Source organism: Schistocerca cancellata, chromosome 12 (genome assembly GCF_023864275.1).
Source record: "Schistocerca cancellata isolate TAMUIC-IGC-003103 chromosome 12, iqSchCanc2.1, whole genome shotgun sequence".
NCBI lineage: Eukaryota > Metazoa > Arthropoda > Insecta > Orthoptera > Acrididae > Schistocerca > Schistocerca cancellata.
The window spans coordinates 103936900-103954335 of NC_064637.1; the positions used below are offsets into that span (position 1 = coordinate 103936900).

The 17436-nt window shown below is 40.6% G+C and overlaps 1 protein-coding gene across 1 annotated transcript in view; it reads left to right on the forward strand.

Moving 5' to 3' along the window:
* Positions 1-17436, forward strand: part of LOC126109592 (5'-3' exoribonuclease 1) — a 196917-nt gene that overhangs the window by 33391 nt on the left and 146090 nt on the right. Inside the window, exons 8-11 of the mRNA XM_049914630.1 lie at positions 3603-3760; positions 8249-8344; positions 10469-10632; positions 17044-17265. Coding sequence (XP_049770587.1) covers positions 3603-3760; positions 8249-8344; positions 10469-10632; positions 17044-17265 — 640 coding nt within the window. The remainder of the gene's footprint in view (positions 1-3602; positions 3761-8248; positions 8345-10468; positions 10633-17043; positions 17266-17436) is intronic.

A 17436-nucleotide genomic window follows, 5' to 3' on the forward strand; every position in this document is an offset into this window, starting at 1 on the left:
GTTTAATTTGCATCCATAATTTGCTATTATTGTATTTATCTTGATAGTCAGGCAACAGGTCCATAGCCCTCACGTTTCCTTCCTAGTTAGTCCTAGGATTTTTATCTTTCACTTACCATATCATTCACCTCTGGCAATGTTAGTTGACGTGAAAAATGCCAAGTTGCACTGTGGTTTGGAATCTACTTTAAACTCTAGGTTCCCCTATAACCAGTTGGGGGAATCAGTTCAAAGGTCGGAGGAAACCAATGGCTCACCAACCCTACAGGAGCCTGCCTAGTGAAGAACTACAGTGTTAACAAACTGTTGTGTTGTTGACAGCATTACTTCTTTGCTTACAACTTATTGATATTGTGCATACTAATATATATTTTTGTTGAAGAAATGGTACCGTATAATAAATTATATGGTGATTTGCTGTGTAGATGTGAAGGGTGAATTCTGTCAGGATTGGAGTCAAAATGAAAATGATGAGTATTTACTTTTAAATATATATCTCCTCTTTTAGAATTTTTGAAACCAACAACTGTGTAATATTTACTAAATTCGGACTTCTTATCTTCTAGAATGAAAGAGAAATTGTCAGACTTTAGCTGCATATGGGTATTGCATTAAATGCAATGGTGACATGTACAAATTTGTGCCAAAGTGAGACTCAGACATAGATGCTATGCCTCTCTAAAATGGATTCCTTAACCCCCTCAACCATCCAAGCACACCTCCCGTCCATCCCAAATTCCCACATGCTGCACATTACACAAATGCTGTCCTCTGTCCATTATCCCATATTTGCTTGCAGTTATTCAGCTGAGCCCGCAAGGTTTCAGATGAGTGAGAGCACGTGTGCCGAAGATATTTCGCCATCGAGGCACGTAGATGGACATATTTGTATCTGTGTGGTGTTGTCCTTTCAGACATGTTTGAAACAACAGACACCACACATGTTCTTCCATTATCTTGTTTCTCTAATTGCTGCACAATAGCTTCTACAATTTTAAATTATGACATACTTTTATTACATAAGTGAGTACATACACCTATGTATGGTTTGTGCAGTAACTAAGCTTGTATTGAAACTGAGACTTTACGTAAAACTTTTTCTTTTTCTCCCTGTTGGCCAACGACGATCGTGTTACAATTTCAACTCGTCTTGAAACTTCCTGGCAGATTAAAACTGTGTGCCCGACCGAGACTCGAACTCGGGACCTTTGCCTTTCATGGGCAAGTGCTCTACCATCTGAGCTACCGAAGCAATGCAGAATTTAGACCTTTCTTCTACCTTGTTTCATACATGCAGTAATTTTATTTATTTATTTATTTATTTATATACCTAAAACCAAAGATGATGTGACTTACCAAATGAAAGTGCTGGCAGGTCGACAGACACACAAACGAACACAAACATACACACAAAATCCAAGCTTTCGCAACAAACTGTTGCCTCATCAGGAAAGAGGGAAGGAGGGGAAGACGAAAGGATGTGGGTTTTAAGGGAGAGGGTAAGGAGTCATTCCAGTCCTTCCCTCTTTCCTGATGAGGCAACAGTTTGTTGCGAAAGCTTGGATTTTGTGTGTATGTTTGTGTTCGTTTGTGTGTCTGTCGACCTGCCAGCACTTTCATTTGGTAAGTCACATCATCTTTGTTTTTAGGTATATTTTTCCTTCGTGGAATGTTTCCTTCTATTATAACCATATTATTTATTTATTTATTTATTTTTTCCCCCCGGCTTCATTGCAGATAATTGAAAATTCAACATTCTTGAAGTACCAAATGACTGAAATGTGGAAAATCAGAGCAGTCAGTTCCACAGTTCTATTTCTACGATGATGATAGATAAATAGATAGCAGGCCTGGACAACCTTTGGTGATCCGCAGGCCTGATTCACACATTTACTCATGGGTCGGCTCATCACATGACACAATAGTAGTAGTTGTAGCGTACATAAAACCAAAAGTATTGGATCCAATACATTAATAACATACCGATTTGACTGGCACCCTTTTCCTGTTTGCACCACACCAACAAATTAAGCCTTAAACAATGTTTTGAGAGTACATTCATTTTATGTTCACCCCACGTACAGAAGTTCGCATTTAATCATGTGTTGTGAACACTGTTTCTGTACAATACTTAACATTGTTTTAAAGTAGCTGTCTTAAAATATTACATTGTTAAATTCTGTGATGCCGTTAGTAAAGAAACAATATTCAGAATACACAAATAAATGAAAATGTTTGAAGTTGAGGTACCAGGCATTTTGAAATGTCATCGTGGAAAAATAAACACCTACAGAAGTAACTAGTGGCAGCTGATTCTTCATAAATTATGTACGACTTCAACAGAACCATTGTTCTGATGCAGCACAGATAAGAATTATTTACTAATGTTAATATGAAAAGAGTGGCAATTAAATATGCAGGACCCATTAACAAGCAGTTACGAGTACTTTGCAATTTTTGGTCACTGTCAAGTCATTGAAGTATTAGAAATTTAGAATGTAAATATCCACAAACACTATTAGCAAGATTTTTGAATACTTGCCCAAAAATACTTTTTATGACTGACTGTATGCATGTGTTGTTTCTATAACACTATATAAATTAAGGTATTATTTCTTTGTTGATAATAAAAAGTATAAAAGTTGAAATTGCTTGAACATAGCACATATCAGCTGTATTACACAGAAGCCAAACTGGAAAAATGCGAAGAACAGAATGGCGAATTGTCACCCGATAATACTCACCCTGACATGCTTGATACATATTGATAATACTGTGAATATTTTGGGCAGTTTTAATACTGTTCTTCAGTATTTCTAATATTGTCAATACAATAATACTCAAATCCAGATGCTCATTATATTGACAGTAATATTGAATATGTGAGGGCCTCTTAACTTCTTTGTTACATTTGTACTGTTGCAGATGATAGTCGCAAATTGTATGTTTTTAGAACTGCATGATATGGCCAAAACTGCTCAAACTCACAATAGCAGAACTCACTAGACTGTACGGCCAATAAGGTAACGGTACTCGTGTGATGAGATAGCAGTACCTCTAGATCACAAATTCCAAAGTATAGCATCTGTGACATTAATGTTCTCGGGTAATATACTAGAATTTTAATTTGGTGCTAAGCTTTCTGATGTCGTGACACACGGGCTGCCTGGTGCACACTCGTGATATATAGAATAATTGACTAACTACAAACATTAGTAATGCGGTTATGTACGTGTATGACACAAGACAAACGATGTCTTAACCACATTTTACTTTCCATTTTATCTTGCCTTTGTGTGTCTTCACTGATGATCAATAGTCCTCAGTGACTTTGCTCCATAATCACAAAAGTTCTGTGCCCTTCCTCACTCTTTCATAAGAAAACAGACTCCCAGTTTCTGAAAGTTTATTGTGTCTGTTAGCTTATCTGTGCATAAATCATTCTAATGGCACCAGAGAAGTAAGCTTTTATGTCTTTACTATAATTTTGTTTCACACTTTGCTTTCCAGTTCTTTTCTGTTCTTGATGAGTTAATGGGAGTTGCTGTGATTTACTACATTTGATGGTATGTGATGACTAATATCACTCTTTGTTTTTGCAGGATATATTAATGAAGCAGGTGACCTGAACCTAAAGAGATTTGAGCAGTTCATGCAGAGGTTATCGACATTTGACGTCGACCAGTTTCGGGATACATATGCTGACTTGCGGGAATTTGAGATGAAGACTGGTAGGCGGCCTGGAAATGAAAGGAAAAGTGTGAGTTGCAGATAATCTGAATGAAACTAGCACAGTCATTATTTTTGTCTAGCAGTACAGAATTTATTTGAATTGTGCAACCATAGTTCTTCTTCCCTTATGTTGTGTTGCAGTGGTTTGAACAATAACTTTTCCAATGTGTCTGTCTTTCAGTTTTCATTTTTTAATTTGTAAACTTAAAAGGCTTGAAGGAAGTGCAAGGGTTTAACATTCTGTAAATGCTGTGGTCATTAGAGGTGCAGAAGGAATAACACTGGCTGCTTGATGGTATTACATGAGCACACATTTAATGTCACAACCAAACTCTTCGTCATTGCCAAACTGCCTCAACAGTTAGTCAGTTCAATTCCAATTCCTTGTTCAGATTTCTGTCTTGATGTGTTTGGAAATTTAGGTCCGAACTCCTGGGCCTGCCCTTTTTATTTTGCATTTCATCAGATGTGATAACACCTACGATACTAACAAAATATGCACCTTTCATACATATTGCAAACCAGACACAGCTGAATCCTTTTGCACAAGACAAGATTTGGAGTCACATATACAGCTAATATCATTACATACGTGAGGCTGAAGTTCTTGGAAATATAAATATAAATATAATATAAATATAAAAATAAGTGTTCTGCAGAACAGTGTCATAGCATAGTTTTTAAGGTGCGCTCCAGTTGTGTGGAAGATCTTGGGTTGGAATCTCATCATGGAGTTTGAATTTTTATTGCTCAGTCTTAGCAAGATGACTTATTTATTATTTTTATGCAATAAACTGTTTTTATTTCTAGTACTTTGCTGCATAATTTTAATCATCATATTGCCTTTTTTATGTGCCCTTTATTTTTCCTTCCTATCTTTTTGTTTTGTTTCAAACTTTCATGTGTTGCCTATTACCTGTAACCAGGAATACTCATCGGATGGTAACCCAGCAACTCGTGCACCCAGTGCATGGATAGTTTCAGGTAATCAATGAAAGAGAGAAATTACAGTTTGCTTTAAATGGTCGCTTACCATGGTAACTGGCAAGACTGGGGTGAGGTTTTCAAATCTCATCCAGGGCCAACAATCATTCTTTCCTTCTCATCCTGTCCAGTAAGTCTCCCCTGACCTGAGGTTCCGGGTGACTGTTCTAAACCTCTGCAGTTCGTTTCCTTCACCTGTCTTCCTCCCCCTTCAACTCTTCTGCCAGAAGAAGGAGCTACTGGCTCTAAAAGCTTGTGAAAGTTACATCCTTTTGCATGTGTTTCCCTGTCGCTGTTTGGTGAGTAGATTTTTTCTTATCTGTCCATTTACATTATATTATCAATAAAAGATTATTTTTATAAAAAGGAAGACTTTATCATCTGTAAAATGCAATTCATTGTGCACCATTTCTTCCAGCCGCTCTGAGTGTCTAGTCAAAGTGCACTGAACTCAGGGAAAGGACAGTTTTACCATTCATATGTTAAATAAATAAGGCAGTTTAAAGTTAAGTGATTGATATGACACTGTATCATCACAATGCAATGTGAAAAACAAAATAGCCCTTACTTCTGAAAAGATGCTTTTTCAGAATGAATTTTTACTCTGCAGTAGTGTGTCCACTGGTCTGAAACTTCAGCTGGATAAAAAAAAGCTACATGTCATACTGGGACTCGAACCCAGGACCTTTTGCCTTTTGCTTTCAAATACTCCACCAATTGAGCTGTCCGGCACAAGTCACAGAAGTTTGGATGGTGGGATAGAGATACTGCCAGAGGTAAAGCTGTGAGGGTGGGTTGTGAGTTGTGCCTGGCTAGATTGAAAGTAGAGCATTTGCCAGTGACAGGCAAGGGTTATAGGTTTGAGTCCCAGTCAGCCACACTGTTTTGATCTGCCAGGCAGGCTCAGAAGCTATTTTAATTTACCTCAAAACTGAAAATGGTCAAGTGTGCACAAATACATACATGGTATTGGCCTCACTATAGTGGTATGCATGTTAGAAGGCAGCTGTGTGGCGAGTTCTGTACTGAGATTGTTTTGAGCCATTGCCAGTGTGTTCTGTCTCCATTCCATGTCTCAGCTTCCAGGCATCACATACCTTGGTATCTGGCAGCATCAGGCAATTATTTCTGTGTATGACTCTCCTTAGTAAAATTTGTATGCTCAAAAAACTGTTTCTGTCACTTCTTGATGTAATACTACTTGCATTCGCTTTTTTTTTTCTCATCAGTCTACTGACTGGTTTGATGCGGCCCGCCACAAATTCCTTTCCTGTGCTAACCTCTTCATCTCAGAGTAGGACTTGCAACCTACGTCCTCAATTATTTGCTTGACGTATTCCAATCTCTGTCTTCCTCTACAGTTTTTGCCCTCTACAGCTCCCTCTAGTACCATGGAAGTCATTCCCTCATGTCTTAGCAGATGTCCTACCATCCTGTCCCTTCTCCTTATCATTGTTTTCCACATATTCCTTTCCTCTCCGATTCTGCGTAGAACCTCCTCATTCCTTACCTTATCAGTCCACCTAATTTTCAACATTCGTCTATAGCACCACATCTCAAATGCTTCGATTGTCTTCTGTTCCGGTTTGCTTTATGCTGTCCGTAATGAACACTACATCTATGTCTACAGCTACATATATATCCATACTAGTGCGTGACAGAGGCTACCCTGTACCACTAGTAGTCATTTCTTTTTTGTTTGACCCGCAAGGGTGAGGGAAAAATGACTATCTGTATGCCTCCATACATGCCCTGACTTCTCATATATCTTTGTGGTCCTTAATGTGAATTGTATGTTGTCAGTAGTAGAATTGTACTGCAGTCAGCTTCCTGGCGGTTTTCTAAATTTGTTTAGTAGGGCTCCTCAAAAAGAAAGTTGACTACCCTCCAAGTGATTTCCATTTTAGTTCCCGAAGCATCTCCATAATACTCGCATGTTGTTCAAACCTACCGGTAACAAATTTAGCAGCTGGCCTATGAATTGGTTCCATGTCATTCTTTAATCTGACCTGATGTTCATCCCAAACCCTCGGGGTTGCACTAGCATCCTATATGCAGTCTCCTTCACAGATGACCCACATTTTCCTGGAATTCTCCCAGTAAACCGAAATCAACCATTTGTCTTTCCTATCATGATCCTCACATTCATGTTCCATTTCATACTGCTTTGCAATGTTAAACCCAGATATTTAAATGATGTGACTGTGTCAAGCAGTACATTACTAATGCTGTATTAGTATATTATGAGTTTGTTTTTCCTACTTATCTGCATTAACTTACAGTTTTCTATTACAGTGTTTAAGTAACCTCATTATACCTTAAAAACGAGAAAGCAATGCTAAATATTCTACATACATCCTAAAGTACTTGCTAAAGGTAGATATAAAAAAATGATGCTATTGGGTGGATTGTCCCATGGTGCGCTGCTCCTTGCCTCTGCATATTTTTCCACCACCCATCTTCTATGTGCATCCCACTATCGCTGAATGGAAAAGATTCTTTAGTCGTAAGTTAATCACTGTTGTATCTGGATCTTAGAGTCCACAGAATTCTTCACTTGCTTTCAGTATGGGGTCAACGATATCTCCCCATCATTGATTTCCTAATATGACCCAGCAGACTGTGCAGTAATCGCATATTATGTGTGGAACTGACTTCCCTTAAACCCATACAAATGAGGCGCGCTACTGTAGGGAAACACAAAAATTGTCTCGTAAACTAATTCTTTTGATGCAGAAGTGTCTGTCTGCTCGTCACTCAAATTTTCTTGTGAGACAAAATACCATCAAATTTGAATAACTAATAATAAAGATAATAATGCATAAACACTGGTTGAGACCACAACAGTTACATCATATCTGTGCATGTTTGTCATGCAGTATTTGTTTTGTCTCCAAGGTCACCATACCAATGTCAGCATATGTGGACAATTGTTACACATTAGTTTTGTGGAAAGTCATAAATCGGTGTAGTGTGAAAACAAGTTTAGCTAGGGCATTGATGTGGATGTCATTGTGAAGAGCTTTCTCAGGGCTGCTAGGGCCCAAAGTGAGACAAAAAAATATTTGCCAGAGCAAAAGTGAAAATCCGTATTAAACTGAAAATTACAAACAATTAAAGTTGTCATTGCACCTGATGCGTACGTATGCTCCAAATTATAGACAATGCATCTCAGACGAAAGCTTGCATTCAAAGGAATCCAAAAAGTCCAGTGCCAAGTGAATTCGAGAGGTAAGGTAGTGTCGAAAAAGAAGTGAAGGAATGGCACAAAGCAATTACTTAACTTAACCATAGGGTATACCATGGCCAAACTTGCCATTTATCTATTCTGTAACTGTTATACTAATTAGAGTAAGCATCAAAAAGTTGTAAAACATTGTGAAATAAAGTTCCTATCTTACAGATTGGTAGGTGAAGTGTTGGTATAATTGTTAAGTACTGTTTATTCTCTTAAGGAAAATTAGATATGACAATGTCGTGGACTGCTTTCAAGTATGAAGGGCCTGTAAGGTGTCCTCTTCGGATGTTTCAGTACAGGCCAGATCAAACTGAAGATGCAGTGGATGACAGCCCCAGGAAGGCATTGGACCCCGACCTCAGTGACCTGATCAGCCGCACTGAAGACATGGTGAGCCAGCATTTCGTAATATTCAAGAGTAGACTTCACAAAGTCCAGTTTGTCTGTAGTTTACATTTCGGTCTGACGTTAATTCCACTCAAACATATTGATTGCTGTTACGTGATACTACAGAGCTATTTTCATACCTGTGACAATAATTTTTTTTTCATGTTTTACAAGTTGTAATCCAATAGGTTTTCTTGGTGTTATTGATTAATGTTTCAGGTGCTCAGCAGAGTTGTCAATATCAATTTATGCCCAATATTTTGATGACTGGGCCAACTCTCTGGTTTGAGTCCAGGCAGTTAGTACATACAATACATACAACAACACAGCTCACTTCTCCTGAAGAAGACCTTTGTGTCACTCGTCGAAACATTGTGCGTAAGATGGAATTGACAACTCAGCTGAAACATCGAAAAGCACACTATTAGTAAAAGTTTATTCCTTCAGAATTTTCAGTTCCGTTTCACAACAAGTTACATAGTTTTGAGCTTTTGAACACTGTGACTTAAGTTTCCTTTTTGTTGGTTTACCATATTTGGGTTATTTTGTTTTGCATTTCCTTTTAAATATCCCCATGACGAAAATCATGAACAGCCAATACCAGTGAATTAGTTGGCCACAATCCTCTGAAGACTTCGTGAATACGAGATGTAGGTCCGCCTTGCTGGAAAAAGGGGTACTGCCTTTTGTGCTCATTTACCTGAGGGCAGAAGTGCTCAAAAATTTCGGGTTAAATGTTTGTGCTGATAGTGGTGTCAAAGAACATTGGGCTCATAATTCAACTACCGGAAACAGAGCACCAATCTGCAATCTTTTTAGTCAAGAAACAGCCACCCACTTATTGCCAAGGTTGTTTTGAGTACCTTGCAGAAGTTTCGTTGGGAAGTCCTTACACATCCTCCGCACAGTCCCGATCTCTCCTCATGTGAAGCCTTAAGAAAGACATTTGTGGCTGTTTATTTGCTTCAAAGAGGCGCACACATTGGTACTATCATGGTTCCTTGGGCTACAAACATTTTTCCGCGAAGGCATTGACCATCACTGGGTAAATGTATTGACAGTTATGGTGAGTACTTCTGAAATAATAAACAGTTTACTTAGTTTCACTGCCCCTTATATTTAAAAGTAGACTAAGCTATTAGACAAAATCCTCTCACACTGTCTATAAAGCAATCATCTTCTTTTGTACTTTCACTTATATATTTGTCACGTCTTCCATGAAATTTCAAGAGATAGGCAACTGCATGAAGTGTCATGGGAACCAGTGCCCCAAGACTGCTTACATTGGCTGTGGAGGCCCCAAAGAAACCCTGAAAAGTACCCGCAAATCAGGACTCTGGTGAAGCTGTTATAGATCTGTGTGATAAATAAGATTTAAAAACAAAGAAAATTCTTGGTTTTTATTTTATTTTATTTATTTTTTTAACTTTGTGTAAATAAAAATTCAAAATCTGACATCCATCGGTAGTATTAAATTTTTTTCCTGCTCATATTGTATGTGTATTTTGTGTGTATCGTACTTGATGCTGCTCTGGATTCGATTTTGATGAAAAGGTAAAGTGGTTGAATTGAAAACAAGATTAATCTCACACTGATGAGGAGCGACTGAAAGATTTTAAAGTATATGTGAACTGTATATCTCATTTATATCCACAGTATTAAGAGTAATTAAGAAACAATGTTAGAAAGATGCGCCAGAATATCTGCTTATAATAATTAAATTTTATTAATGACAGACTGTTTAGGCATTTATTGCCATTGTCAAGTATGTCTAGAATGATGCGACATCCATATTATGTTGTTAGTGTACTAACTTATAAATATCAGTGTTTTGATTAGATGGTAAATGATGAAAATATATATACATGAACACATAATGCCATAAGAGAACAGCTGTCAAACTACAATTAACATATTATTTTGATACATTTACATCATTTACCATCTAATCAAAAAATTGACAGGTATAAGACAGTTCACTAATGATGTTGTATACATATTGAGGAAGAAACAAGTGTTTTGCGTAGCTGCCAATAACAGCAGAAATAACAGACATTCATTGACAATACAGAAATTGTATTTGTGACTGCTCTGTTGGTGACGGTGCCTGCCTCGTTTGACACACAGCTCGCAGATGGACTGTCAGACAGTGAGGAGCCAGAGTTCTGCTTGGAGGATGAGGAATTGTCAACTGCAGGGAGCGATGAAGAGGAGAAGATATTTCTGCAGGAGTTCGATCTTCACAAGAGGGACTACTATATTAACAAACTGGAATACGAGGCAGTCACGCCGTGAGTATCTTGCTTGTTTTTCTGCTCTAGATGTTGGGAAGCTTTAGTCACTTCAACGTCATTTAGTTACAATGTAATGCGTCTACACTTCTGAACAAACCATTGGCCAATTTAGTTGCGGCTTCTTTTTTTGTCATGACATTTTTTGTAGTTTTTCTGTTTTCTTGTTCACGTATGACTAGATTACTCCGGAACTTTGTAAAACCAAATCCCAAATATGGAACAGTTGTACTCAGGTTTTTCTTGCTAGTCTTGAAATTAAGTTCTGTAAAAGTTATCAAGTTCTGACAAAACTGGTACATCATCTTATTGCTTATAATATTGCCGAAATAGTTGTCAAATAATTCATTTGTTGATATTGTGAGTGCAATATTTGTGTACGCTTCTTCCCTCCTCCTTGAAATTTACTCTGGTCATCGTAATGTTGCTCTTGCTGTAATTTGCACACTTTCGACATTGCAACGATTGTGCATTCTGCCACTTTTTCTGGTCAGCATCACTAATACTTTCTGCTGCTCATCATCAGTAAATTTAATGATGTTGACAGCAGGTGGCTGTGGCTGTGGCTGTTGGCAAAGGTACTTTCTGCGCTTGCATCAAGAGGTAACAGCGCATACTATTTCTGATTAGAACGTGGCTGTGCTTTGTTATTTGACAAAGTTAATCCCTGCTATGGCTGGACTTATGAGTTCACTTTGTTGAGTAACAGTTAACAATAAGTAGGGACCTGAAAAATTCACAATTTCCAATAAGTGCAAATAGTGATGCAAATTTTGCCTCAAAATGCAGAAACACAAAATTACCTATTAAATGCTGTTTCATAGTGAATTGTATCCAGATGAAGTACTTTTATCAGATATACACTCCTGGAAATGGAAAAAAGAACACATTGACACCGGTGTGTCAGACCCACCATACTTGCTCCGGACACTGCGAGAGGGCTGTACAAGCAATGATCACACGCACGGCACAGCGGACACACCAGGAACCGCGGTGTTGGCCGTCGAATGGCGCTAGCTGCGCAGCATTTGTGCACCGCCGCCGTCAGTGTCAGCCAGTTTGCCGTGGCATACGGAGCTCCATCGCAGTCTTTAACACTGGTAGCATGCCGCGACAGCGTGGACGTGAACCGTATGTGCAGTTGACGGACTTTGAGCGAGGGCGTATAGTGGGCATGCGGGAGGCCGGGTGGACGTACCGCCGAATTGCTCAACACGTGGGGCGTGAGGTCTCCACAGTACATCGATGTTGTCGCCAGTGGTCGGCGGAAGGTGCACGTGCCCGTCGACCTGGGACCGGACCGCAGCGACGCACGGATGCACGCCAAGACCGTAGGATCCTACGCAGTGCCGTAGGGGACCGCACCGCCACTTCCCAGCAAATTACGGACACTGTTGCTCCTGGGGTATCGGCGAGGACCATTCGCAACCGTCTCCATGAAGCTGGGCTACGGTCCCGCACACCGTTAGGCCGTCTTCCGCTCACGCCCCAACATCGTGCAGCCCGCCTCCAGTGGTGTCGCGACAGGCGTGAATGGAGGGACGAATGGAGACGTGTCGTCTTCAGCGATGAGAGTCGCTTCTGCCTTGGTGCCAATGATGGTCGTATGCATGTTTGGCGCCGTGCAGGTGAGCGCCACAATCAGGACTGCATACGACCGAGGCACACAGGGCCAACACCCGGCATCATGGTGTGGGGAGCGATCTCCTACACTGGCCGTATACCACTGGTGATCGTCGAGGGGACACTGAATAGTGCACGGTACGTCCAAACCGTCATCGAACCCATCGTTCTACCATTCCTAGACCGGCAAGGGAACTTGCTGTTCCAACAGGACAGTGCACGTCCGCATGTATCCCGTGCCACCCAACGTGCTCTAGAAGGTGTAAGTCAACTACCCTGGCCAGCAAGATCTCCGGATCTGTCCCCCATTGAGCATGTTTGGGACTGGATGAAGCGTCGTCTCACACGGTCTGCACGTCCAGCACGAACGCTGGTCCAACTGAGGCGCCAGGTGGAAATGGCATGGCAAGCCGTTCCACAGGACTACATCCAGCATCTCTACGATCGTCTCCATGGGAGAATAGCAGCCTGCATTGCTGCGAAAGGTGGATATACACTGTACTAGTGCCGACATTGTGCATGCTCTGTTGCCTGTGTCTATGTGCCTGTGGTTCTGTCAGTGTGATCATGTGATGTATCTGACCCCAGGAATGTGTCAATAAAGTTTCCCCTTCCTGGGACAATGAATTCACGGTGTTCTTATTTCAATTTCCAGGAGTGTAGTTTGAAAGTGGTTTATTTTCTGTATATAAATACAAAAAATTTACTCAGTTTTTGGATACTGATATTGAAAATCATCTGCTGAAACCCAGTTTCTGAAGATAATCTGTGTAAGAATTTGTTTTCAAAGCAAAAAGATGATGAATGCAAAAATGTATCAGTGTGTTTGACATGCTGGTGCTATGCGATTCCTGGATGGTTGAATGGTCTATAAAGGATACACACTGTGTAATGCAACGTTGGACTCAGTTGCAGGACATAGCATCTTAGAACAAAGGAACACATGTCTTTGTCTGCTAGCCAAAGTTCAAGGGTTGGTATAAAGTGGACACCAAATAGCAGTTTTTTTTTAACTGTGATTGCAGCAAAAACTGGTAGAGGTCAGACCTGAAGTACCTTGTTTACAACAGTGCCAACATCGGCAAGCAATTGTGCAGTAGCTGTTGCTGTCTGCAGAGGCTGACCTCCCACCACTGGACTTGTTCCATCCTGGTAGGCTTTCTGCTGCTTCTGTTTTATAGAAGTTTCTCATCTCAGTGTCGTTCATAACTTCACTACAGCTGTTTAACCTTTACCGTACCTCATACTTGGTTCTACAACTCAGGTGAAACCATTAAAGACAGAACTATCTGTCTAGCTGTCCTTGAACAGTAGAGCAGCCTGACTTGTGGCCTTTTCAGCCCTACTATACTTTTAAATTCTTCCTTGCTAGGTTTGTAGCCTATCCCCAATGTTATTCAAACTGTACATTGCGGAAGCTGTGAAGGAAACCAGAGAGAGATTTGGAAAGACAATTAAAATTCAGGGAGTTTGCCAGTGTCACTGTAACTCTCTTAGATGGATATTGGACTTGCAAGATAAGTTTAACAGAATGGGTAGTGTCTTCATAATATCTTACAAGACAAATGCCAGCAGAAGTATAAGGAATATAATGGAATTTAGTCTAATTACTTTAGACAGTACTGAGGAAATTACATTACAAAGGGGGGAAATGAAAGAAGTAAACGAATTTAATTGTTTTGGCAGCAAAATGTGTAGGAAAACAAATGCACCTCATAAAAATTGTCCAAATGTGAAATTGGTAGATGTGATGTACATATACAGACAAACAAGTGATTACAATTTCAGAGAAACTGAATGATTTATTCAATAGAAAAAGCTTCACAAATTGAGCAAGTCAGTAACACATTGGCCCACCTCCGGGGTGCAGGCACTTATTCGGCTTGGCATTGATTGATAGAATTGCTAGAGGTCCTTCTGAGGAATATTGTGCCAAATTCTGTCCAATTGGTGCATTAAATCATCACAATCCAGAGCTAGTTGGAGGTTTTTGCCTCTAATGATTCAAAAATATTCAATTGGGGAAAGATCTGGTGACCTTTCTGGCCTAGGTGGGGTTTGACATGTACAAAGGCAAGTAGTGCAAGCTCTCACTATGTATGGGCGGATATTATATTCTTGAAATGTAAGCCCAAAATGGCTTGCCATGAAGGACAACAAAAGGGAGGCCTCCAGACATGTCTTCACTGGTCATCAACACTCAGTTTGAAGCAAGGCTCATCAGTGAAGACAATTTTACTCCAGTCAATGACATTCCAGGCTGAAGGTGGTCCGGAGATGCCCTGGATAATGGTGGTATACCAACCTGACTGATGCCCGCCATACATTCAAACAGCCAGAAGTGATGATCTGAGGTGCCATTTCTTTTCATAACAGGACCCGTTTGGTTGTCATCCAACACACCCTTACAGCACAGCAGTATGTTGACAATATTCTATGCCCCGTTTCGTTGCCCTTCATGGCAAGCTGTTGTGGGCTTACACTTCAGTAAGATAATGTCTCCTGAACATGGCAAGTGTTTCTACTGGTTGCCTCTCTGCTTGCCAAACCCACCCTTGGCCTGCAAGGTTGCCAGATCTGTCCTCTATTGAGAATGTTTAAAACCGTTTAGACAGGGGCCTCCAACCACCTCAGGATTTAGATGATCTAACGCACCAATTGGACAGTGTCTGGCACAGTATCTCTCTAGAGGAAATCCAACTGTATCAATCAATGCTGTCTGAATTACGGCTAGAGGTGGAACAACACATTATTGACTTGCTCAATTTGTGAAGCCCTTTCTCTTGAATAAACCATCCAGTTTTTCTGACATAGTAATCGTTTGTTGTCTGTATATGTACTTCACATCTACAAATTTCCATTGCATTCAGATAGTTCCTTTGTTGTGTGTCATTTCTGTCTTAGAGTGTAATTGGCGATGGTTGAGGGAAAGAAGGTATAAAATTCCGGTCCACAATTGCACAAAAAAACATTTCAAAAAAGAGGATTTTCTTAACATCCAAAGTAAATGTAAGTGTTAGAAAGTATTTTCTGAACGTGTCTGTCTGGAATCCAGCCTTGTACGGAAGTGAAATGTGGACAGTAAGCGGTACAGACAAGAAGAGAATAGAGGCCTTCGAAACATGGTGCTACACAACATTGGACAGATAGATCGAGTAACTAATTTGGGGGGGGGGGGGGGGTTGAGTCATGCTTGAGAAGAAAGAAATCATTCCACAACTTGATTGACTAAAATATTTGATTGCTTTATTGGACATGTCCCGAGGCACCAACAAATAGTGAATTTTGTGCTATTGGACAGAAGTGGGTAGGGGGTGGATTTTATTGGGAGACCTAGGTATGAATACGGTAAGTAGGTCCAAATGGAATGGATGTAGGCTGTGGTTGGTATGCAGGAGTGAAGAGGATTTCACAGGGTAGATTAGCATGGAGAGCAGCATCCAGGCAGTCTTCAAATTGAAGACAGCAACAACTACTACTTTTGTATCCCACCTGGAAGGCGGCGCTTGGGTCTGCTCCTGTAAACTGAAGGGTAGGCCAAATGTAGGAAGTGAGTAGGAGCAGGTGAGGTAAAAATCTCATTACTGCTTTTAAAGTAAAGGTGGTTGTACTCTAGGTAAGACAATAAATACAGGGTTACATAACTTTGGCTACGATGAGCACGTAGGTGTAAAGCTGGATGTATCAAAGCTAACACAGGCAAAATCTGTAGTGACTCGCCCACTATGAAAATGAAACAATGTTGGTTGGTCATCAGCTCGTGAACAAATGGGCAGAATCTGGAGCCGCGCTTGTAGAACTGCACAGCACCGGCTACAGGGTGCTGTTGTCGGTGTCGGTGTTGTAGTGCCAACCTAAGAACTTGTACCTACGTCATCGTAGCTATCGATACTGCAACAACAACAACAACAACAACAACAACAACTACTACTACTACTACTACTACTTTCAGATGAAACTGTATTGTTCCAGAGACCTTTTCAGGTCTCGAGCATATCTGATATATATGTCCAGACTAAAGTGACAAATGAAAATTTGTACCAGGGCTGGAATTTGGAGCTGGGTCTCCTGCTTTTACTAGGCACATGCACTAAGCGCTACACACCCTGGCACAGTGGTTTTGCATAACTACAAGGACTACCCTACATGCCTCCTTTCCCGGTCAAAATTCCCATTATAGGGAATATTAAATGGGCTGAGGTGTGAATGAGACTTTAAATTTGGGAGGGATGCGTGCTAGGGTAGTTCATGCAGTTGTTCAGTGCCACTGTGCCGGAATGGCGTAGTGATTAGCCAGTCTGCTTAGCGAGCAGGAGGCGCAGGTTCAAGTCCCGGCCTTGGTACAAATTTTCGTTTGTCGCCTCAGTATGCGCATATATAATAATGACATTATTCTTCCTTGCTTCTATAATTGTTTCCCAGTTACCTGTTTTATTAATCTGTGACTTGAGTGTTCTGCCCATCTTCTACACTGAATGGGTTGCTGTCAGCCAGATGCTTATCTCCCACCACAAAATGAGCCACAGCAGTTCGTGGTTCTTGCACTTGCCCACTCTTCATGCATTTTATTACTTTTTAAGACTTTCTTTTAGCTTCACTCTTCTTAGCGTATGTTACACTGGAGGTAATGCTACAAAAGATCAAGTTGGCTGTCCACCATTGTCTCCTTGAATCCTTCAGTTTTGATTGTTAAAGGTAGAAGGGAGTGATGACCTCGCTGTTTTGTCAGTTTTGACCCCACTAATCGGTCTGCCTTCGATGTGATGGTGTAACTCTTTCCGTGTACAGGGAGGTGATGCGGTCGCAAGCGGAGGGCTATGTGCGTGCCATCCAGTGGAACCTGCACTACTACTACAACGGCGTGTGCTCGTGGTCGTGGTTCTACCCCCACCACTACGCCCCCTACGTCTCGGACATCCGTGACTTCTCGTCAGGCCTGCGGCTCGAGTATGACATGGGGAAACCCTTCCTTCCCTTCCAGCAGCTGCTCGCTGTTCTGCCCACACTCAGGTAAGATATGTCGGTTTATTCCTGTAACTGTATGGAAACTGTTTTTGTGGACCAGAGGTAAGTGCTCTTTCAAATGGTAGTTGATAAAAGTACGGATCAGGCTTTCCTTCAGACATACAGAGGTTTAAAAGTCATTTATTTTTGGAGCAAATGTGTATTGGGTCTAGTTCA